This window comes from Bactrocera dorsalis, unplaced genomic scaffold, assembly GCF_023373825.1.
Source record: "Bactrocera dorsalis isolate Fly_Bdor unplaced genomic scaffold, ASM2337382v1 BdCtg031, whole genome shotgun sequence".
Classification (NCBI taxonomy): domain Eukaryota; kingdom Metazoa; phylum Arthropoda; class Insecta; order Diptera; family Tephritidae; genus Bactrocera; species Bactrocera dorsalis.
In genome coordinates this window covers 22486-47956 of record NW_026038082.1, presented here as the reverse complement: position 1 = coordinate 47956, position 25471 = coordinate 22486, and the positions used below count along the sequence as shown (strand labels likewise).

The following is a 25471-nucleotide window of genomic DNA, read 5'->3' as shown; positions in this document are numbered from 1 at the left end:
TCAAATTGAGCATTTCAGATTTATTTTATATTAATTTAAATGATAATAATGAATACAATTTTACAGAGAATGTAATGAAAAATTGGAATATGCAAATATATTACACTTTATAAACTATAAATATATAATTTATATATAGTATGAGGACGTCCAAATGCAGACCGATGGCCACAATAAACATATGAAATATTAGTCTCTTACAATGATCCGTATCTTCTGCAGCAGCGCTTTTATTGGTCCAATACAAGAGAGCACCAGCGAAATGAGCGTTATGGTTTTCATGCAAATGGGAAGAGTGGATCCATCTGGGTGAGCTCTTATAAAGAAACCCGTTTGATAACCATAAAATTGAGCTAGAAGCGCTAGTACGAAGCATGTAAGGCCGATCAAATTGTGGAATGTGCGATTAAATAATGGACGTACACAGCCCTTCATTTTGAGCTGATAAAGCGCGGTTAAACCGCTTAGCCAAGACACCAAGCAGAAGATGAATGAGGCGAAACCTTTGGAGAAATATGGAAAATTTGAAGCAATAAGTAAAACCAAATAAATTGTCTCTAAAGTAGAAATTTGTATAAATTGAGCAACAGCAAATTATTTGAAAATAATTTAATATTTACACAATAATAACAAAATTAAGAAAGTAATAAATTGGCACTTGTATTTTTGTGCAAATAACTTTTTAAATAAGTGAAATAAAATAAAGTTCTTATTTAGAACTATTTCGCAGCTACTCACCCAGTTTGCCATGCGTGCTCGATAGCAGAAAACCCTTCTGTATGCATTTATATAGCGTACCGCCCATGCCCAGTCCGCCGCCTGCCAGTTGCAGCACCCAGTGTATTGTGTGCTTCTCATGCCGTTTGTAGTGTGACGTCAGCGGATTGGCGTTGTAGTGTATCATCACCGCTTCGGCCATCAACAGTGAGTACTAGGCGAACAGAAACGATAATTTCGGGGATTTAGAACAGAGTAAAAGAAATTTCGTATGTGTTTGTTGCATACTTTTAGGCATTTAATGTGAGTGATCATTTTACGCGATCGTTTTTACGACGCTAACCGCGCACAGTGTGTGTGAGTTAGACACTCACATGCACAAAAATCGCAAATGTATTTCATGTTATCGTATGAGTGGAGGTTATAAAATTTTATTTGACATATCGCTCATTTGCTGCAAGACCGGCATAATTCAAAAAACGTGATTTTTGAGTTAATGCTGCAGAATTGTTCGTTATATCATACTTCATGCTGAGTGAAAAATTCATATGAATACCTCTTATATGCTTCGCTTGAGAAGAGGTGTAAGGTTGGAGTCACCGTGTAAGGTTGTAGTAAGTTGAAAACTTTAAACGCGTTTTCTGGCGAATCGTATTTTTTTTACTTATGCCGGTCTTGCAGAAAAATGAGCGATATACTAAATGTACTAACACATAGAAATTAATAGAATTTAGTTATGCATATGTTTTTGATGTTTATTGTTTACATTTTAAAAATAAATGTTTTAAATTATTTAAAAATAAATGTTTTCTACGAAATTAGTTTTTAAGTGTAATAATCTCAGCAATGAAATTGTTAGTTTAACAAATAAAAATTATTGAGAAGTGCTGCCACCTAATTTTTAATTATATTTTATTAAAAAATGTTGAAATTATTGCGACTAAAATTGTAATTATTGCGGTTGTTGAAACTACAGAGAGTTCCTGAGACGGTACTATGGGCGCTTGACTTAATATTAGTTGAGCAAAAATGGACACCAACAAAGAAAAAACACGTAATTTTAAGTTTTTTTTTTCAATAAAGACGAAAACGTAAGCCAAGCACCTAAAAATTTTAATAATCTTTATAGCCCTGACACAGTAATACCAAATCAAACGCAATTTTACTTTCAACTGTCGAAAATATCGATGAAATTATGGAAATAGTAGAGATCGACCTTCAGGCAATCACTGATTCTATTACCTAGAAACATTGCATGAAAATCCGTTTAAAAATAAGACTGGATACAAAAAGAAGGTTAACGGAAGAAGTTAACGGATAAACACTTCTTGGACCGAATTTTCATACGCAAATCGCTGCTTAATCGCAATAAAATCCATCCATTTCGGAAGCGGAGAGTTTTTGGTGATGATAAGTGGGCTTCTAACTACAACCTCAAAGGAAACAGATGGTTGTCGAATCGTGGTGTGCCAGCGCAAATGGTGTTCAACCCAGAATTGATACTCAAAAAGGTTTTACCTTGTTTTTGGTAAGATCGGCTGAGAACCATCTACTATGAGCTGTTATCTTAAGGCCAAACTCTTAATACGGATTTGTACAGGCAACAATTTGCCGTCCGTGAAGGAAATATTCTCCCAGAAACGGCTAGGTTTAATCAATGGGAAGGGATTGTGTTTCAGAACAACGCCATGCTACACACATCGATGAAGGGTCCATCCCCTTACAGTCGGAACCATCCATCTTTTAGTCCGGACCTAATGCCAACTGATTACTACTTTTTTTCTGTTTATGGCTAGTGGAAAATTCCCCGGTTTTTTGCCCATAGACATGAGTGTCTATGAGAAAGGCGCTATGAAAATACTTACAAAATGCCAACAAGTTTTCGAACAAAATGGTGATGGACGTACTTGACATAAATCGGATTATTCCAACTGTGCTAAATATAACTTTGAATTTTGTACAAAAATAATGAATTTCTTTTATCAGACCATATGCTATATGTATAAAACTAATTGCTGGTCTTCGAAAAATTTCTAAATTTATTATAAAATGTTTGACTATGAATATCCTTAAGACTTTCAGACAGAATCTTTAACCTTTACCACAATCATTAATATTTCTTATCACAAAACGATGATCTATAACAGGGTGCTCATTAGGGTGGGTCGATTTTTTTCTACAATATCGCATATGCTGGAAATGTTCTACGGTTCATACTGAACCATTTTACTTAAAAAGCTACGGGATTAAAACCGGTTTCGAGTCAGCGATTTTTAAAGCGAAGTTGTGCGATCTGACCGATTTTGACAAAAGATCAATAGAATGTCTAAAAACACGTATGTATTAAATTTCATTCGGATATCTCAAAAACACACGAAGAAATTTTTGTAATCCCTAAAAAATTTCACCTTAAAAATCGCTGGTTTGAAACCAGTTTTAAACCCAAAGTCTCTTAGGCAAAGTTTTTCAAAATGATCCGTTAAACATTTCCCGCATACACGATTTTTTCCGTTTTTTTTGGCTCACAGTAAATCGACACGCCCAATGTTTATGCTCTAAGTCACTTTTATTAATGCGAATAAATCATTTCCAAATCCGTTAATTGTCAAAGCCACAAGGTTATCCTGTACCACAGTGTTCAAAACATTTTTTAAAATCTTTTAATATTATCAAAGCAATGAATGAATTATTGTGCTTACAGAATGTTTTTTTGTTAGTAATTTTAAAATCTGTTTTAAACCGAACGTATCTAACATATCCGCGCACCACATTAATAGCCAACGTTATATGTAAGAAATTTAAATATTTTTAAAAAACTTCGATCACTTACTCCGAGTGTCACCAACCACGCATGCAGTGGGGTCTTCTGCAAACCTTTGGTGATGCACAGCCAGCTCATGTAGATGGTCACAAAACCAATGCACATTTGGTTCAAAATAAATAGAAAGGTTTCGAAACGTAGAAATCTAGCCGTCTTCCAAAAGGATTTCGGAGCGGTGGACTTCTCATCGATATACGAATCCATTTTACTGTAGGCGTAACGCGGATAACGGGATTGGCGTGTTTGAAAACGCGACGGCGAGGAAACACTACTCGCAGCGGCAAAGAGGCTTGAAGTGTAAGTTGTTAGCGGGTTCGAGCGACTCTGATAGGCGCGATCGGATCCACTAGCTGCCGCACTGTCACTGGAATGATAATGCTCCGTTGACTGGTCACTATTAATGTGATCACTGTTCTTTTCGCACGATACTAGTGCAGCTGCGTCGGTCGCAATGTGTATTTCGGCTGTTGATTCTTGACCGTTAGTTGTTGGAGCGCGATTTTTTAACGTTGTGCTGCCATAGTCACTGTGCTTTGAACTGATCGTTGCGTCGAGACGTTCCGTTGAAGTCAACATTTTTGATGTATAATAGATTTGCTCGTTTTTAAATTTGTATACGTGCTTTCGTGCAGTAAGTGTATTTAACGATCGTTTATTTTGATAATTTATTTAGTTGTATTTTTATTTATTATTTTTGTTTTATTGAGCTGCTTAGTGTTCTCTTCCTTTATTGTGCTTATCAAATAAAAATTTCGAAATAGTTGACGCTTAAAGCTTTACGACTCCGGGCGCTTTCACGAAGTGACGAACTGTCATATTGATAAGATGTATACTTAAATGCTTAATTCTTATAAGCACTGATCAAAGCGGCGGTAAAAAAAAAAGGTTTCATACACACAATCACGCTGCAAACGCTGTTGAACGTTTAAAAAGCTGTAACTGCCATAGCCCTGATCCATAAACAACTTATAACCAATACAAAATACCGCCCCCATATTAATTTAATTAATGTGTTACTACTAGTGGGATTTTTGTCTCTAAAGTTATTACTAAAACGAAATAAGTACGCTTATGTGGCATTCCTGTTGGCGTTATCGACATTTATCAAAAATATATTGGAATTCCCCATTTTGAAATGAATATGATGATGACATAGAAACAGTAGTTCTTTGGCGTTGTAATAATTGAAAGCGCTCCTTTGAGGTGAATATGAAAATTTCTAACAGGAAGCAGTTGGAAACTTTAGTGCTACATTTGAAAAAACTCTCCGTAGGTTTAAAGAAAGGAAATGAAATCATTGTATTTCGAGATTTTTTTATGGGGTGCTGGGTTGGTATAAAGAAAATAAAATTTGTATTTCTCTATCTATGAAGGTGTTTAACATTTATGTATGTATGTACACATATACATATTTAAGGCATGGAAGAACTTTAAATTCAAAAATTTGACTGCGTCGAATAAAACTCTGCTACATATTTTCCATACTGTGCAATTGAAAATGTAAAATAAAAAATAAAAATGCCTTAGTAGGTCTTAAATAATTGCCAGAAAATTTTATGCGTTCGTTAGAGTCAATAAAAATTTATTTAACAAGAAATTATTAAAAATAATATCAAACGATACCGCAGTGGTTGCGTTTTAAACGCTTTAAGGAAGATGAGCGTATTGATAAGAAAAAGAGTTCTGGTAAACAGAAGGGGCCACATTATCGTGAGAAGGCGAAGAAAGATCCAATCATTTCGGACAGGAAATTGGCGAGGAAGACTGGATCCTCTGAATCTTTCGTGCACAGGACGAAGAAAGAAGCTGGGCTGAAGACGTTCAAGGTACAGAAATTTTCGGATAGGAACGCCGTCAGGAACGAAACCGCAAAACAACAAGCTAAGAAGCTGACGACAGTTTTTGTTAAGAAGTTCGAATGCTGCATAATGGATGACGAGACCTACGTTTTAGCGGACTTTTCTCAGATACCTGGATATGAATTTTATATAGCCTATTATCGAGGAAATGTTACTGAAAAACTCAAAGCCAAAATTTCCACAAAAATTTACTGTGTGGCAGGCAATTTGCAGTTGCAGCAAAAGAAACAGCTCATTCATTACATCGGGTACAATCAACAGCGAAATATGTGTGAAGAAATATTTACAAAAGATATTGGTCTCATATCTAAGTATTCACGTTTTGTTGCCTGACCTCACTTCTTGTCACTATAGCAAAACAGCCTTAGAGTGGTTCCAACGGAATGGAGTGATTTTAGTACCTAGAGATGCGAATCCACCTAACTGTCCAGAACTAGGGACGATTGAGAGATACTGGGCTTTAGTAAAAAGTGAGATGAAGGCTTAAACGAAGGATTTAAGACTTTAAAAGAAAGTGGTCTTCAGCAGCTATGAGAGTATGGGACACTGCGATAAAAGCCCTATTGAACGGGGTTCCGGAAAAAATAAAAAAAAAAATAAAAAAATTATTAATTAAACACAATTTTTGGTTTCTTCTTCCGTTTTTCAAATTTGAAATAATTATTTTTTAATAAAATATTTTAGTTTATAAAAATCAGACAACTGGTTTTTAAAGTTTTTTATTATTGTAACGGACAATTTCCTTATAGCAACTGGAGAAGTTATTATTATTGCCCTATTATACTTAAATTAACAAAATGGTTCAAATATTTTCTGCAAAACAACAAATAACAACTTCCGATACAAAGGTGCAATTGAGCGTTACCATATTTTCTTAATTTTATTTTAAATTCCAATACATATTACAATACAAAATTTAAGAACAAAACGACGATAACAACGACTACAACTTGGAAACGACAACGGTAATGAGGCAGATTATGGTCATAAATCATCCACAAACAACGTAGTGGCCCTAAATTAACTGTAAATACCCTCAAAGTGATATCATTTCCAGCGTTACTGACCTTATCAAGAATTTGAATACAAAAGCTGCGTTCGCTCATATCAATTAGAAGAGGTGGCAAAGTAAACCTCTCAGCCGTCAAATTATCATAAGGACTGCTAACAAAAACTGGAATATTTTGGTAAAATCGTTAAGTGAAATTTATTCAAAAGTATACAAAAAAAGGGAAGTTTCAGCGATCACAATTCGGAGAACTAAATTAAATAATTTGTTGAACCTACCAACAAGCTAATTGCAAATTAAGCGATTGATTTTTATATTTGCAGTGACACATTTATTATTTTAAAAACAAGTAAGTTTTTATTGAAAAAAATACGTGAAAATCTATAGATTGTCCTTTATCATATACTATAGCTCTGTTTGTTGTGATACGTTTTGTTTATCTTATGTCACAGCTGTCAAATGCGAACCAAAAAGTAGCGGAATGTTATCGTTATATTTTCATTCTTCAATTTATCGGAATAATAAACTTGTATATTTTTTTCACGAATTGTTCTCAATCTAGAGACATTGCAAATGTTTCTTTTTCTTTCACAAATTATTCTAATCTAGAGAAATTAAGGGGTTACATGGGTTTACGGGTTTCAAAAAAACGATTTTTTTATTATCTTATTAAATTCTACAACACCTATAGAATATTGTTATATATTTTCAAGTTGATCCGAGTAATAGTTTCGGAGATACAGACATGAGAATTTGGGCGCTCGAGGCTAGCTAGGCTAAGTGCGCCGTCTTTAAACGCGTTTTTTTCCGGAAAAATGTTTTTGAAGTCTCTTGGCAAGATTTCTCGAGAACTACTCTACCGATTTTTATGAAATTGTATACAGGTTTTTGAGATACAATTCTTAAATACTTAGACGAAGGATTTTTTTTCGGTATCAACTATTTGAAATTTTTTTTTTATTTTTTTGTAAAAATGTCTGCTAAAAATCCAATTTTCATTTTTTTTGTTTCTTTTGTCCAAGTTCTAAGTTAATGCTTTAATTAAAACACGTATTTTTTGCACTTTAGATGACCTGTAAGGATTTATCTTGCCAACGCGCGCACATATTTTCTCTGAGGGGATGATCGGAAATAGCGTCGCAATGGTCGAGTTTAAAATATTTTTTTCCAAACATTTTAGAATTTCTTTGATAGTAGTGTAGTGCAGAGAAAAAATTGTTGAAAAAAGCCTGTTTTTTACCCGTGGAAACCAATGTAACTCCTTAACTCAACCAAAGAATTTTAAGGTTGTCTTAAAAGATGTTGAAATATTCTAATGTGTTGAAAAATGTATAAAGTAGACATTTCAACAAGCATATAGTCTGTCGATTAAAAAAAACATATTTTGAAGTCAGAATTTTCGATTTAAAATTAGAGTATTTTTCCGATACTAAATCAATATGAAGTCAAAAAAGAAGTATTTTAAATCACAAAAACTATAGTTTGTGGCACATAAATAAAATTTCGGGAAAGAAAGCAATTTTTGAAAAATATTATATAAAAATTAAAAACCGAAAACTTGGTAGTTTGAATTTTTCACATAAATTTTGATATTATGTCAAAAAAGTGTTAACATAAGCCTACAACTTGACTGTTTAAGATTATTCTATACAACACGTAGTTTTGCTGAAAGTCGAGATGTAACGTTTTTAACCCTTAAAATTCCACAACACAAGAGGAGAGCTTTCTTCCCGACTTCAGAGCACCCGAGCATATTTTCAAAGAAAATATAAAATTTTTAACCCTTAAAATTCAACTACGCAAGCGTAGAGTCCTTTTCCCGAAAGTTACTACTCCTTTCGTTTTTGTAATTTTATCTCCTCTTTAGAAAGATTTCATCCTGCTATGTTGTTTTTGGTTTCAAAAATGATCGATGTTGGTCCATGGTGCGTATTTTCAGGAAATACATATTTCTATTAAAAAATTTGTTACTCAGTGTTTACACATACATACATACATTATACGTAAATATTATATTCCAAGGAAATTGTAAGTTTTTTGCGTTAGACTAAGCAGCACACAAAAGATGTCACGTGTTTAATTGTTGTTGCTTTACAAATGATTACAGCGAAACGAATTCAATTTTGCAAAAGATGAATAGAAATGTGGGTACATCTGAGAGTCGCAAGAGTACATCATATAGACTGAATGTATGTACATATGTATGTACAATGGCACCCATGAGAAATGAAAAAATTGTTATTGTAGGTGAGTTCTAAGAAATGGGCAGCTTACGAGGCGTCATATGCTAATCTTGTGCTATATACAAATACAATGGGGGTGTATATGTATACATACATATGTACATATGTACGAGTATACTCATAGTAAATAAAATTTGCATTTTTGTTTATCCGAATACACAGTTCGTTATCTAAAAGATCGCTTTAAGCTTGATGCTTCATTTCATACAAAATTATACATTCAATTTCATTATATGTATATGTATGTTGTTGTTTTTGTTTTTTAAATTTCACACTATTTAGAGCGGTCTCATTTTTTTCCAACAACCGGCGCGTGTACACCGTTTTCCGACATTTCGAATATTTGTAAATTTTCTGCCATTTTACTTTAAAAGTGTTTGTGAAATTGAAGGAAATATCTTCAAAGTGAAGTGAAAGGTAAAATATTGTAAGAAACTATGCGTGATCGATCGGCTTTAAGTTCGTGATACGGGATACCTTTTTTTTTTTTTTAACTGGAAGAACTTTTTTTTAGTTTTGGGATTATGATTTATTTCGATTTAATTATTTATTCTATTGGTAGTCGAAAAAGTTTTTTCGTATTTTGTCGTAGATGTCGTTGCAGTCGTATATCTCCAGTGCTACCAATCACATTGTGTCGTATGTATCATATGTTGTGTGTTGAAAAGGTGAGATTTGAAAAGGGAAGTTGAAAAAAAGTTACAGCTGTTCAAAAATGAGTGAAGGTAGTAAAGAAATTCGCAATATTTTGAAATTTTTGTATAAAAAAGATAAGAATGCCACACAAGCCACCAATGAAATTTGTGAAGTTTACGGAGACGATGCTGTATCAGTTCGTGTAGCACAACAATAGTTCGCTCGCTTCCGTTCTGATGCAGTAATGTCTCTAGCGGAAAAATAGCAAAAAGTGGTTGACCAAAATGGTGCATATTTGCTAATTTTTTATTAGTATAAATATAAAAAAGTTGTAGTTTGATTAGAAATACGAAAAGACTTTTTCGACTACCCAATATAAAACAATGCACAGAAGATTTCAGCAATTGAGAATCCTACTGTATACTAACTTCTGAAGATGTGGTGGATATTGGTGAATATTGTTGCTAAATAACAGTAATTAGATTACGGTTTTTTATCTATATGCTTCATATCACAATAACGATTTTATAACGAATTTGCACTGGACACACACACACTCACATTTATACGATATATTTAAATGTATATACGTTATTTAAATATAGCGCAATTCCATGGAATACTTATGTATGTATATCATAACTATTATTGTGCATATCTCATACAAGTGATATTTTCACAGAATTTTTGATAAGCGCGACGAAAGATTGTGGATTTCCCACAATTACACGCGATAAAGAGCTCGCTCGCCGCGTGTTTTTAACACAAATATGTATTGCCAATAAAAATATTATTATTAGATTATTATTCGAGAGCAGAGCAATTTACATTTACACGCCACAATAAAAACGTAAAAATTGAATAATATTTATATTATGTAAATATTGCTCATCCACCCACCGCGACTGTTGCAAGTGCACTAATAAGCTTCGCGAGTCACCAGATCTCAGCCGCCGATCTCTCTCGCCAAAAGCCAAACGATTCGCTTTGTTGTTAACCTTATTAAATAAAACCCAAACAAGTTTTCGCAAAAATAGTAATAAGAATAAGGCACAGACTGACATGCTTACACATAAGCGTAGAATGTAAACAAACAAGCAATCGGGTTTTATAAAAATTACACATACTTTAGCTGAGTGGGGATTTACCCACATGTGGCGGCAGGTCTTTGCATTAGGTGTGTTGCGACAATGTCAGTAAAAATGTTACGAAAAAGAACAGATAACAATAAGAAATAAAATACCGTCAAGTGATTCTCACCAGGAGATACTTATGTATATGAAGTATTCCAGAGTACCAGTAAAAAAGGATAATGCTTATTTCCTTACAACCAAGAATGACAGAATCAGAAGATGTAACATCGACTCATTCCGAATTATAGAAGAATATGATGATTTCAATACGATATCTACCATAGTGATTTGAAAGCGAAATCAAAAATCCATAGTCTATTTATCCATTCGCAACAAAGTTAAAAGAGAGTTTCTATGCTATCTGAATTTGATTATACCGGTCTATTTTATTTTTATCGATAATATTTCGACCCGCCAAGCTAAAAAATTGTGATTATAAAATTTATACAAAATTCTGCATAACAAAGGTATGTATATGAAAATTCTAAATCAGGGGTGACCAAAAAATGTAGAGAACACCCTTGCTTTAACACGTTGGCTGCCAATTGTATCTCTGGTGATCACGACAAAAATCTACTCCTGGGTACCAAGCAAAAAAATACATGTTGCGCTTTAGACTAGGCGTGTAGCACCGGTAATACATTGTCACCTGGGAGTAGTTTTTTGTCGTGATCACCGGTGACCTTGTAAAATAATAATGCAGTAATCGAAAAAATACAAAATTGTAATAATTAACATCTTTCTTGGTTATCAAAGCATTTTTATATATAGTTAAATAATAAGATCATTTGTGTCTAAATTGTACATTATAAGATATTAAGCATATCTAAATAATCTCAGAGAGGAGTACTCCTCTCTCTCGTGTTTAGGGACCAAGATATCAAAAGTGTATACTCCTAATTTAACCCTAACAGTTATAAAATTCTCTTTATATGAGAACATTCAAATACTAATCGGCAAGCTACTCATGTAGTAAATATCACATTTTGGACATACCTCTAGGTATTTGGAACGTTTTCATCTCTTAGTATATTTCACACTTTTTTGTTTAGCTATAAATACAATCTATGATGGCGATATTGGAGCGTTTCCACCGCAAAGGTTATACCAATAACTTAACCTTTAAAGTTCAACTGCATTTTCCCTTAGTACAACTGAAAAATATGAAAAAAATTAACTTCGGCTGCACCGGTGCTAATATACCCTCTACAGCTGCATTTCTTGCAGCATCTACATACATACTTATATAGTATTTATGTATGTAGAAAAACAGCCAATGGTTAATGGCTCTTTCTATCCGTGTTGTTGGAGATTACCAATATTCAAGATGGTCACATAAGAAAAAACATATTTTATGAGGGAATCAGTCAGCGTGAATGACAGCTACATGCTGTAGTGGTACGATCTGAACAATTTGTCCGGAGATTCTAGCCTTGCCTTCGACAATGACTCAAGTTACGTGAAGATATTTCGTCATATCATAGGAATGTTTTCCATACAAAGGCTAGAATTCGGCGGTTCCTACAAATGGCCGGCTCTTTTGGGAGAAAAGGATGTGTTTTGGGTCAATATCTCAAAAATTTAGTTACTAGTCGTGTATATACAGACGGAGATGGGTAAATTAAACCAGCTCGTCATGCTGATCACTTACATAAAGATTCTATTGGGTCTAAGGTTTCTTTCTAGATATTGCAAACTTTGCTCAAGCGCAAACACCCTGTTCAGGGTATAATAAATGAATTATAATACTAGGGCTACAACTAAAGGTATTTTCAGATCCAATATCTGTGGTTTCTATTAGACTTGTGAACTTAATATTGCTCTGTTGTTGTAGCCGCCGAATATTTTTATACGAGAACAGTAAATTAATATACTATATATACATACATATATATGACGTATGTATGTTAGGATTGCAATTGCTTACCCAAGCAGAAAAGAATTGAAATAGACTTAGAAATATACATACATATGCAACTGTATGTACATATATGCAAGTATAGGGTCTACCAACAAGAACGACGTGATGTCAAATTAAAATAAAACACTCAGTTAATCAAAATGGGTACTGTTTCGTTTTGCTATGCAGATAATTTTTTGTAATTATGATTTCAACAAAATGTGTACCAAATGGCCACCACGGCTCTATTTGCATATCTCCACCCGCTTAACCATTGATTTAACATACCCCCAGCAAAAAAAATCTAGAAACGTTAAATCGCATGACCTTTGTGGTCATTGGGCTCGAGCATATCTCGAATATAACGAAGTGCTAAACTCATGTCCATGTGGAAACTTGATTGTAAAGATAGCGCAACATCTTGTTGGAACTAGGAATCGTTCGATTCAATAAAATTCCGCTAAAAAAATGGAGTCAAAATCATGTTAAAATGCTCGCAATTGACGGCAACGGCATTTCCTGTCTCATTTTGAAAAAAATTTAAAGTGCCGACGATGCCGCCCTACCACAATCCGCACCAAACGGTCAACTTTTTTGGGATTCAATTGCGTCTGTTGAACTACACGAGGATTAGACTAAACCAATGCGACAATTTTGTTTATATTCGAGTCATTTAAGCCAGAAATAGGCCTCATCTGAGAAGCTGATGTTTCGATGAAAGTCATCCAGCTCCCAATCGGCAATTCTACGGCTCTTCAAATGGTATGTCGGCTTCAGTTATTGTGTCAAAGCAATCTTATACTTATGTATATACAGTTAGTTTTCATTCTCTTAGTAATTTTAAGAATGAATTAGGTTGAATCTTGTCGAAAAAAGTAAAATGCGTGTAAGGAACCCAGATTAAGTGATAATCCTATTCTCCTCTTACAAAAATCGTGCCAGTGTTGTAAAAAAACGTTTAGGAAATAACAATTAAGTACATTTTTCAGTAGTTAATCAAGTGTGGATGTAATATGTGTGATTACAAACTGAAAAAGTGTTAATCTCAAAAACCGGTTTTTATGCACGTGCAGGTGTAGTAATAAGCAAAGTCATAATATAAATATTTACAATAAAACAGGGAGATTGTCATTGAACTTTTTAGCTTCTGAACTAATTTTTTGATAGTGTGAGTAGTTCTCATGAACTGTCCGATTTCACATATGATATATATATTTATGCATACATATGTATGCATGTAGATAAATAAAAGTAAATTACTTGGCTTAGAATATGATGGCAATAATTTATAACGTTAAGGTAAAGATAAAAGCTTTTCCCTACGTTCTAAATCAATAGCCATATCCCTTTTAATTTACTTTCTAAGCCCTAAAGCTTAACGGATAGTTCGTCTACCGAGGGATCACCGTCAGAAAATCTTTGTCTATGATAGAGATTATTTAAAAAATTTATATTTTGTTCGCAGTATTTATATCAACTATCTTAATAACAAAGTAGGTGAGCTTTAGCTCTTTCACCGCCCGAAATTAACTTCATCAATGTTTCTAGAAACGGAAGTCGCTATCTTCAGGAAATGATTTCCCATTTCTAAAGAAGCGTTCGTTGGTTGATTGAAAAGGTTGGCGCAAGAAGAAAACGTTAATTGTTTAATTATCAAGTTTTATGCAGATTCCTTCATTTTCACGGTCAGCTATACCAGTTTCCATTATAAAGGTCAGGTTTATACATGCGTCTGTTTGTCTTAATTATTTTATGTCCAACAATAAACCGATAAATGTCACCGACTGAATTGTATTTGGTTATCAAAATTAAAAATATGAGTACCATTAAGATTCCGTCTGTGACAAGTGAATAATCATCAATCGAAAACTTTTGAGAACTGGCGGACGTCTCTGGTGCACGTTTTTTGATAAGCTATAAATATCGATATTGTGTTTTTCCTGTGATAATCGCAATCGCTTTAAAGAGTCTTCCAAAGCTAACGTAAGAGTGGAATTAAATACAAGGTGTTCCAAAATGAACGCAAGATTTGAAATTGCTACCGTTTATATAGTTACAGATCACGCTCAGTTCGAAAATTTCTTTCGAAATTTGATCGAAATATGAAATTAAATGACTGCAAATTTCAATCTCGTTAATTTTGAGACACCTTGTATAAAAACAAATTTCAAGGTGATGGAACTCTTTTAGCATATGTAACGGGTGATCCAAATAGATGTACTTTTTTCAAAGCCCCTTTTGACAGATCACGCTGTTATGTTATGTTTATACAGTATTTTTTGGCATTTAATCATGGAAAAACTTACGTTCACGTTCTGTATGTGTTTCGCGCGCTTCGCTCAACTTATGGTCAACATAATCGTATAATACATATGACCACGTCCAGCACAAAGTGTAGAAAATATGGTAGCCGTAGCTGAGAGTGTACACGAAGGTCATAGAGAGTCGACTCGGCGCCGTTCACAGCAACCTGACGTCGCGACCTTTAAGTGAAATCGAACAAAATACAGCTTGTGCAAGAACTGAAGCCGCTCGACCTTTCCAAGCGGCGACGCTCCGCTTATTGGGCTCTTGAAAAGTTAGAATTTTATTCAGTCCCATTTCTGTCTCAATGGGTATGTGCACGCATTTCGGACAAAGAGTAAAATGAAGTTTCATCCAGAAAAAATAACGCACGATAACCGACTATTTGATGACTGAAATTGAAGCTCGTGATCTCGGTGACATTTGGTTTCAACAAGATGGCGCCACTTTCCACACATTGCATTAATCCATGGAGTTATTGAGATAACACTTCCGATAATTTCGCCTTTTAGGCCGGCCGATTGCTCACCAAGATCGTGTGTTATCACACCGTTAGATTTTTTCATGTGAGGATATGTAAAGTCTAAAGTCTATGCGCACAATCCCTCTTCGATTCAGGGTTGGAGCAAACCATAACGCGTGTCATTCGCCAGTTACCAGTCGAAATGCTCGAATGAGTCAACGAAAATTAGACGCAACGGATGAACCATCTAAGACGTAGCCGCGGCTAAAATTTGACACAGATAATAAAAATAAATGCCAAAGAATAATCTTTCGAAAAACATTTCCCATTAAATTTGAAGTTTCTGTGTTTTTTCTTTTAAAAAGTAGGGAACCTCGAAATGGATCACCCCTTACATACATATTAGCAAGACACTCGAGCGGTAGATACACCACTTGAGATAAAGGCAATTTGGGCATACCATATACACACTTTCGGGTTTTTCTATATTCCGAACTGAATTTGAATTTCTAAATGAACCGCAGAATTTTGCATAGATAAAAATACAAAAGAAAACGCCAGGGGCGGATTTCAGTCATTTGATTTGATAATGTGAGTTTTAGCTTAAAAAAAAGATTGAAATTACAAAATGTTATGTTTTCAGTTTCTGCAAACGTACCTAAATTACACTGTTAGATACAGCTCTAAATATGGCTTTTTGGGTTTCTTGACTTACTTTGCCGCTATACAGTTATTGCAAGCAGAATGTGCTGATCATTGCGCTTCAAAGCGCTGTTCCTTAGTCTTGAGTAAATATGAATTAAAATGATATATTTTGGATATACATATGTACATACATGTCTACTTGTGTATATGCACCGATTTTGCTTTCAAAATATGGTTTGTGAGTACAAAGCGAATGCAATTTGACATTGACTGAGTGTTTTGCCTCCAATTTTTTTCTCATTTTGTTTAATTTTCGCAATAATTAGCAAAATTCGAATGTGTTGTACTTGCCAACTCGAGATTTATGTAAGTATATGACTGTATAATTATTGTTATTATTTTAGTTCACGAAAAATCGGAGCTTATAAATATGAATTGGCAAATCCTAAACTTTTTAGATCAATACATGTAAACAAATGTTTATACATAGTAATAGTATATACATAGTAATTAAAGACTTAATACCTAAAGCAGGTCTTTTATAAGCTTAAAAGGATTAAGCACTCAAAATACTAACATAAATTGCATAATTAGCAAAAGTGATAGCTTCTGAAATGGTTATGAGTTTAAAATGTTGAAACTGAAACTAGTTTTATTTTCGCGAAAACATACCCAATAACACTACCAGAAAGAGTGACTTTAAATACCTTTTGAATTATTGGCTCCGAAATGTTTAAGGGACTGTATTTTCTAAGTCGGTCAACCGATCAACCGATCTTAATGAAATTTTATACTGTTCTTGGAGATATAATTTACAAGGCCTAGAACGACGATTTTTTATTAAAAAAAAGTCAAGAAATTTTCACCAAATTTTAATTTTTTTTTTGTAAAAATATCTGCGAGAAATACTATTTTCACTTTTTTTGTTTTTCCTAGTTTATGGTCTTAATTAAAATATGTTTTTTTTTATTTTTACTTTTGATGTTCCTGTAAGATATTCTACTGTCAACATGGATACACTTTTTTTAAAGGGATTGCCAGAAACGTCGTTGTGATGGCCGAGTTTTGAATATTTTTCTCTGAAAATTTCATAAAATTTGGAATAATTAATAGTTTGAATAAAATATTTAGTTTTTGATCGACGAAATCCATGTAACCTCTTAATACAAATTTTTGGTATCGCCTTTTGGTCCGAGTCTAGCATTGACATGTTTCACACCCAAAAATTAACCAAAATATGTCGAGTCGATTCATTGTAGGATCCTTGTCATTAACAGAAGTGGAAAGACGACTAGCATGAGTCAAGTTTTTCATGATTTCACGACCTTCACTAAATGTTTTGTGTCATCGAAATACTTGTTTACGTGATAAAGTATACTTCTGCGACCTTTGCAACGATTCCCTAGTCGTGATTCCATTGGAACACACAAAATTACAAGAGAACTTGTTCGATTAAAGTTCTTTCGCGGCAAAAATTGCTTTCGCATCGTAAACAAACAGCTGTAAAACACACAATACATCTTAGATCTTAGCAAAAATCATCTTGTCGAAATTCTAGGGGACTTACTAGACATTCATGCGGAAATGCAAAGAATCTGGGACGCAAGATGTCAAAGTTAGATGGAGTAAGGTGAGGCGGAAACATCCAGGCCCTTTCTTCTCCATACTCCAGCCTTTGCAAGGCATCTCATCAGTTTTACCTAGAAGACATGGACGGACCAGCTGACCCAGTAAGATACCTGTAAGTATCGGCCTCATAAGCTAACCTAACTTACATATGTCGGTCAAACTTCTCATGAACATAAAAAACATGCGCTCGCAGTTTAAATAGATCAGTCCTAGTCAAATTTGATCGGATGGTTTACTGGCATAAACTTTTCACGCCAAGTGTAGCATTTTTGAAAAGTTTTCAGTAACTTTTTCTCACAGGCAATAAATAATTTGATAGCTGAAATAATAAGCACTAGAGGAAATTAGTTATCGTGTAGAATTATCACAAAATATATGAACGTATGTACATACAATTCATATGTACATATGTGTGTGTATAACGTCACCAATTTTGTTTTTCTGTGTTGTTTTATTGCACACTTTCGCTAATTCATCCAAATAGCTGGGGGTTTACCAATCCAGCGCTCACTAGCCCCAATGAAGCTGGATCGTGACGTCACTTCGTATCGTGAAATTCTGCGTACAAGTTTAGCCGATTCTTTGAAAACGTTCAATGCATACAACGTGGTCGTGACGGCAGTGAGCTTTTCAAATGAGTCAAAAATTTTGCTTTTTATTTCTTTATTGTTGCAAATGAATTTAAAGTGAATATTTGTGGCTTGAAAGGAGCGCAAAGTCAGTTCAGTCGTGTTACAAACTCAATAAGAGTAAGTCATTGGTGCGCGAAAGCATTTAATCTAACATAAAATTATATTTGAAGTGGCTTTGTTGGCGTGATAATAAAAAACTGTGATATATAAAATATAATTTAGTTTAAATTTGCGGAAAATATAATAAATAACTACTAAAAGGTATTGATTAAAGGGTCATACCAGTCAGCGGTAAGTAGAAAAGTTGACCTTGGTTTCGTTTGAGCTAAAAATGCATATTTACATATGTGTGTGACAAGAGCGATCGTGTGTAAGCAAATGAGCATTTGGCGCTTTAAGTGAATGCAAGTCATACGAACCAAATATGAAAGTAATTAACAGCTGACTATTGCGGACATTAAGCATTTCCGATCGACGATCATTGAAAACGGTGATTGATCGCAAACTGTTTTTGAGCGTGCACTTAATTATATCCGTACAAAGAGTCTCAGCTATTAATGAGAATGTAATAAATTAGAAAGGTTCCAAGCAAAACTATTACCTTGGTTAGAAGACAAAGATTTTAGAGTGCAATGCTTGTTTAGTGGATATATTTTTTAAGTGATCGACACAGGAGAAAACGACTATACTTCCGTTTAGAATAAAAACCATTTTTCGTGTGTCTTGTTTGGCAAAAAAATAATTAATTAAAAAAACATAAATTAAAAAAATTAAAATTAAATAAAAAACTATTTAAGAAAAAATTAAATACATTAGAAAAAATTTAATTCATACTTAAGAATTACAAAATTTTAATTAAAAGAAAAATTACAAAATTAAAGAACAAATTTTATAAAACAAAAAATTAAAAAAACCAGATTGTGCAAAATTTAATACAATATTTCAATAAATAAATATTTTTTTTTAATAAAAAAAATTGCAAAAAAAGCAAGTATAAAAATTAATAGGTGTTTTAAAAAATGTAAAAAAAAATAATCAAAAATTAAAAAAAAAAATCTATAAAAAATTTAACGAACATTTACAAAATTAAAGAAAAATGTTTATAAAATAAAATTTAATACAAATTTTCAATAAAAAAAAATGAACTTTTTTAATAAAACATACAATTTGTTTGTCGACTTTAATTTACTTCCCGCCAATAATATAAGTGGAGCCTTTTTTCTAATGGCCTTAAGAACCATTATGCAAAAAATAAACAAAAAAAAACGGAGAAATCGGAAAAGTGGCCTAATCGAAACTATATTGGAGGAATATTAAAATAATCCATCTTCGGAAACTTCTTCTTTTTCTTTACTGGCGTAGACAACGCTTACGCGATTATAGCCGAGTTATAAACAACGCGCCAGTCGTTTCTTCTTTTCACAGCGTGGCGCCAATTGGAGATTCCAAGGGAAGCCAGGTCCTCCTTCACTTGGTCTTTCCAATGGAGTGGAGGTCTTCCTCTTCCTCTGTTTCCCCCGGCGGGTACTGCGTCGAATACTTTCAGTGCTGTAGTGTTTTCGTCTGTTCGGACAACATGACCTAGCCAGCGCAGCCGCTGTCTCTTATTTCTCTGAACTGTGTCAATGTGATCGTATACCTCATACAGCTCATCGTTTCATCGAATGGAATATTCGCCGTGGCCTACGCTCAAAGATTCATAAATCTTTCGCAGAACCTTTTTCTTGAAAACTCATATCGTCGACTCATGGGATGTCATCGTCCATGCCTCTGCTTCAAATAGCAGGGCGGGAATAATTGAATAAGTGACTTATAGAGTTTTGTTTTAGTTCGTCCAGAGAGGACTTTAGTTCTCTATTGCCTACTTAGTTCGAAGTAGCACCTGTTGGCAAGAGTTATTCTCCATTGGATTTCGAGGCTGACGTTGTTGTTGGTGTTGATGCTGGTTCCAAGATAGGCGAAATTACTTACCACTTCGAAGTTATGACTGTCAATAGGGACGTGGGTGCCAAGTCGAGAGTGCGGTGACTGTTGTTTGAGGATAAATTTCGTCTTGCCCTCGTTTACTGCCAGACCCTTTTGTTTTGCTTCCTTATCCAGTCTGGAGAAAGCAAAACTAACGACGCGGGTGTTGAAGCCAATGATATCAATATCATCGGCATACGACAGCAGCTATACACTCTTATGGAACATTGTACCTTCTCGACTGAGTTCTGCACCTCGAATGTCGATTCTCCTTTCCAGGTCTAAAGCCGCATTGATAACGTTGATTTTCGGAAACCCTGGCAATTAACTTAGTTAAGTACAAAGCCTAGACTTTTATCAAATACTATTAATAAAACACTTTTATTATCTAAACAACAAATACACTTAAACTACTTAAAAATAACAATTAACAACAACAATAAAAAATAGTATAATACAACAATAAATACAATAAAATGCATAATACTTATTAAATCTTATAACACTTGCAGCTACTTTATTAAGAACCTACGTGCTGATTATCATTCGAAAAAACTTGTAATCTTCTTATAAAGTGCCTTAAGAGGCCCAATTGAAGTGAGCACTAACGACACAAGGGTCACCACTTGCAATACTCTTACGAAGGACCATAGTATGCTGTGATGGAAGAACTCATAGCCGTAGAATTGCGCAAGCAGTGCCGTTAGAAAAGTGCCAAAGCCAACTAAATTGTGAAAGCCCTTATTAAATAACGGACTTAGTATGCGTCGTAGATTGTTCGAAAACAGAGCACTCAAGCCTGATAGCATGCTGACGAGGCAGAGTATAAATGCAGCAAAACCTGTTGGAAGACAAAAGTTGGGGAAATTTATAGCTGATGTTTAATATATCTTTATTTGTATATATAATCCTACTAGCTTACCTAAACGATTATGAGTTTGATCCATCTTGAATTTCACTATGACAATCATAACAAGACAGCCGGCCACGCCACAGCCACCGCCGAGTGCCAGCAGCACCCAATGTATGGTGGTTTTAGCTTTGCGTTTAAAACCATTCGTCAGCGGGTTGATGCTATAGTGACACATAATACCCTCGGCCATTAGTAGGGAGAACTGCAGATATTAAAAAAAAATCACTTAGGGTAATCGTAGATTTACTTTTTATGTTTCAAATTCGCTTACCCCAAGGGTCACTAGAAAAGCATGCAATTGCATGGTATCCATGTCCTGGTAAATACATATCCAAAACATATATATCGTCACGAAACCAATGCAAGCTTGGTTAACCACCCAAATAAGGATTTCCACTCTTTCCAAAATTCTTGACCACAGTGGGCTTTCTTGAGAATCCTTTGCGCCCATTTTCAAGTAAGAAATTATTTTGTTTTTCTATAACTGCGCGTTCTTCATGCACTTAAAAATTATTCAAGCTGAAAATTTAATTGTTTTGTAAGGACTCTCGTACCGCGACTCCGTATAGTGACTGATGCGGCAGGCAGCTAATTAACTTCTCACCTTCAATGCAAAAATTATGACTTTTAAATATTGTCTTATAATGTTGTCTGCCCACGTACGTGATTAATTGAAGTCTTAGATTAAATAACGTTAGATATTAAATAGCATATAAATATTTATATATTATGTATGCATTTATAAATATATATATTAATTATTGCTGTTGCCTTTAGTAAGTAGCTCGACTTATCAAGGATTTCTAAGATAACATTTTACACAATGTATGCCTTCGTGTGTTTGCAGTGTCCATAGAGAAATGAACATATGTATATCATATATACATATCAAAATGCACGTACTAATTAAAGTAAATATTAACAATTTTGTAGACGTTATCGAGAAATTCGTGAAAATCGCATTCAACTATTAAATAAATTACCAAAATAATCCTCAATTAATGTGTCGAAAAAGCGGTGTTTGAACACACGTAAATGATACGAGTCTGCATTTTTCCGATTTTTTATAAATAATTTGGAAATATTTCTCACGTTTAAAAACGTTTAAAGATAACAAAGTTATTATTATTCATATGACAAGAGAAGGCTTTAGATTTGTAGAGTTGAAAAACGAAATGAGAAATCAATTTTGCGGTAGGCCAAGTGCAAGAAATATTTCCGACCATAGCAGGTGTACAATTACTGAAGAGAGCTGGAATGTGGGACTATTTTTTAAGTAAATTTACCATTGATTGATTGATTGATTGATAAACGACGAATGCACCGCCACCCTGCAGCTGGGTGTTAGCTAAGCGACATAATCCTTATTTGGAAGCATGGATCCAAGGGACCTTAATCGGCGTCTGCATAGTGCTGTGCAGTCAATTAGCAGGTGTTCTGGTTCCTTGTTGCAGAACTCGCAATCTGCGTAATTTGATGAAACTAGACCCATGCTGTGTAAATGCTTCTTCAGCTTGCAGTGGCCAGTGTAAAATGCGGCCGGTAGTCTGAGTTTATCTCTAGGGAGGTGTAGCCGTTCTTTACACTCCTGTACAAGTAGCGATTTGATCTCATATGAGGAGTTTGGTTTAACTGCTTTGGTTATACGTTTACCATAGCAATGTAACATATATATTTTTAATACCATCCAGCAGTAGAGAGTTAAGCAATAATAAAGCCTACTCACATTTAAAAAAAAAATCTGAAATTTTGACTTGAGACTCCTGCACATAAATTTTGAGGTTATGTGAAAAAGTCCATATACACAATTTATAGATAATTTCATTACCTACATACATCATTGCCATATAACTCGTATGCTAGTTCCTTAGTACATTCGTAGATGGGACCACTGCCATGCCCACAAAACGCCATTAACAGAAAACATATAAAGTGCCGTTAGTCTTAGATGGAACAAGAAGGCTTTATGTTAGCCGAGATAAAAATTGGACGATGGGTGTGGCACCGCCCACTTTTTAGTGAATCACATACCTCGGGAACTCACCGACCGTTTTCGACTAAATTTAGTACATAGCATTCCTCTCACATTCTCCATTGTGAAAATGGGCTAAATCGGATTGCAACTACGCCTATTTTTCATATAACATATTTTTAAATTTCGTGTGAAACTTTGATTTTTCAGTACACCAATCAGGAAGCAATTGATATAACGGTATAAAATTTTGAACTATTACTTCCTTTAACGTATGCCACCTTATTGCCAAAAATTGCTCAAGCCCTACTAAAACTGTTCAAGCCTTTCGGTACGGATTATAAGGACCCCAGTATCAATAGTTGACTTTTGCCCGATAATATCGGTGAATGCATAGGATATATAATAAAAAATTCAGACAGAATACTCTTCTGACTCTGTGCATTGTAAATGGGTTGATTCGGCTCAATACTTCCCTGAGCCCCCATATTTCTAATATAAAGATTTTCCAAATTCCAGATGACTTTATGATGGATATATCGGTAATTTTTGAGTTATCTCAATGAAAATTAGAGCGTGTTTTACTCATAACAACGTATCTTTGTACTTAAATAGTTAAAATTGAGCGACAACTTAATCTAGGCCCCCATAAAACTAATATCAGGATTTTCGAACATCCGACTGACTTTACTCCGTATGATTGGTGATTGTATGTGAGGTAACTTAATGAAAACTAAGGACCCTGTTCAATACCCTATAGTTGACTTTCGATCGAAATTATCGGTCAATGTTTGGATATATGTATAATTGAAATTCAAGGTTAATACTTTTCTGACCATGGTATATCTGTATGTTAAAAATGGGTTGTATCGGGCCAGTACTTCCTTTAATTCCCATATACCTAATATAAAGATAATCGAACTTTCGGGCGACCTTGTACTGCATATATCGGCTAATACATATGTGAGTAATCTCAATGAAACTGAGGGAGCGTGGTTTACTCATAACAGTGTATCTTTTTTCTTTTTGATTTACCCCCTATACGGTATTTGCTGGTTTTGGTCCTGATAGTATTAAATGTTCCGTTGCACCCGAACTTAGCACTTCCTTACTTTTTTTTGTTTTCAAAAATTGTCACCACGGTATATAATATTTGTGAATACCAAGAGTTTGAACTTGAAAAGAGAAATGGTTGACTTTGATTACATACGAGGCGCATCTGGTGCGAAAGGGGCTGGGCAATAAAAATCACACCAATGCCAGCGATAAGTTGAACGAAATCAGACGATACAACAACACCAACAACATAAGTTGAACAACCTGTTAAAATGACGTTGCGTTAGCAAATTTTGACCATGGCTGAGAGGAATTTTGACGGAAGTGACGATAACAGTACGGTTATCTAAATAGTACGAGACTTTATATTTGAAATGAATCAACTTTCAGCTGCTTTATTTTATTGTTGCTGCTTAGAATTTATGTACCATATATAGTATATGATACTTATGTATATCTTATCAGGTGCTGCCTATCTAATTGACACTCGTACCACGTAGTTGATATGTAGTAATAACATGAGAATTAACAGTTAACTTTTTTTTCATTCATTTCAGCGTCAGTGTCGTTTCAACAGTTGCGAAATCAAAACATTCCGTTTACTAAGCTTGTCGAAAAGAAAATATAATTTTATTACTAACAAAAACACAATGGTCATCAGCAGCTACACGTGGAATCTCGCCAATCAATGCTTCATTTTGGCCATAACAGTTTGTATGTCGGTGAAATGTGCGCAAATGAAGTTCCAAAAGACTGCCACACACGCCTTTCTTTGTACCCTTGGGGTAAGTACACCTATCACACTGGAAAAACCCCCGATTTGGTTAACCTTCAGGAAACTAACAGTAACTGTTGTGCATTTTTAGTTTGTTTTTCTCTCGGCCGAGGGCATGATGGTGCGTTGCAACAATAATTGGCTAACACGCTCGCTGCATTCCGATACAAAGACAATGCTGCACTTTTGGTTGCAATTGATTGGAGGTATTTTAGGCGTGGCGGGTACGCTGCAAAAATCACTGCCAAAGGAACACCATTTTCGCTCGTGGCATGGAAAACTCGGTATGTAAACAAGTGTACAGAAATATATATTTTGTACTATTAAATACATATATTCTTCATTTTTTGCCTTTAGGTTTAGCTGCTTGTGTGTTCTTTGTGATCAACTGTCTCTCCGGCTCTTTGGGCTTGTACTCCTGGGGTTATCGTCAGTATGTGTCGCCGGCAGTTAACGATTTCATTCACAACTTTCTCGGTTTGCTAACATTTGTTACTGCGATGCTGGCTCAATATACCGGCTATAATACAGGCTTCTTTCGGCGCAATTTAAAGGAGCATGAAAAATTCTATAAATACTTGACAGCTGCGGTTTTGGTGCTGACCACATGGGGACCATTGATGATATTTCTGCGGAAGCTCTAATAGTTTAGAAATTAAGTAGTTAAATATTAAGCAATAAGTTTTCTTTTTAAGGAAATGTGATTATTGTACAAAGTTCGAATTTAGAAGCGTGTTGTGACTTAAAAAATTAAAGAACAAATGATATTGTATTATTTTGTGTTGTTGAAATTTTACTT

At 34.4% G+C, this 25471-nt stretch overlaps 3 protein-coding genes across 8 annotated transcripts; 1 reads left to right on the top strand and 2 right to left on the bottom strand.

The window, feature by feature from the left end:
* LOC109579963 (uncharacterized) lies at window positions 1–10191 on the bottom strand. 4 transcript variants are annotated; one of them, XM_049461424.1, is made up of 4 exons: window positions 9714–10191; window positions 3548–4347; window positions 739–931; window positions 1–503 (listed from the first exon to the last, which is right to left on the bottom strand). In XM_049461424.1, exons 2-4 carry the CDS (start codon window positions 4112–4114, stop codon window positions 190–192), a joined length of 1074 nt encoding a protein of 357 aa, XP_049317381.1. In that variant the 5' UTR covers window positions 4115–4347; window positions 9714–10191; the 3' UTR covers window positions 1–189. The 4 variants fall into 4 exon arrangements, with proteins under 4 accessions (XP_049317381.1, XP_049317382.1, XP_049317384.1 ...); XM_049461425.1 differs by having other exon boundaries at window positions 9951–10191; XM_049461427.1 differs by having other exon boundaries at window positions 3548–4273; window positions 9951–10191.
* On the top strand, window positions 8921–25444 carry LOC105232322 (hypothetical protein). Of its 3 annotated transcripts, none has more exons than XM_049461428.1 (4): window positions 8921–9066; window positions 24455–24682; window positions 24764–24956; window positions 25030–25444. In XM_049461428.1, the coding sequence occupies exons 2-4, from the start codon at window positions 24548–24550 to the stop codon at window positions 25314–25316; spliced, it is 615 nt and encodes a 204-aa protein (XP_049317385.1). In that variant the 5' UTR covers window positions 8921–9066; window positions 24455–24547; the 3' UTR covers window positions 25317–25444. The 3 variants fall into 3 exon arrangements, with proteins under 3 accessions (XP_049317385.1, XP_049317386.1, XP_011212274.2); XM_049461429.1 differs by lacking the exon at window positions 8921–9066 and adding an exon at window positions 17968–18108; XM_011213972.4 differs by lacking the exon at window positions 8921–9066 and adding an exon at window positions 17987–18282.
* Window positions 20319–21643, bottom strand: LOC105232321 (uncharacterized). The gene is made up of 3 exons (XM_011213971.3): window positions 21141–21643; window positions 20879–21071; window positions 20319–20797 (listed from the first exon to the last, which is right to left on the bottom strand). The coding sequence occupies exons 1-3, from the start codon at window positions 21318–21320 to the stop codon at window positions 20499–20501; spliced, it is 672 nt and encodes a 223-aa protein (XP_011212273.1). The 5' UTR covers window positions 21321–21643; the 3' UTR covers window positions 20319–20498.
* Window positions 25445–25471: the final 27 nt, after the last annotated feature.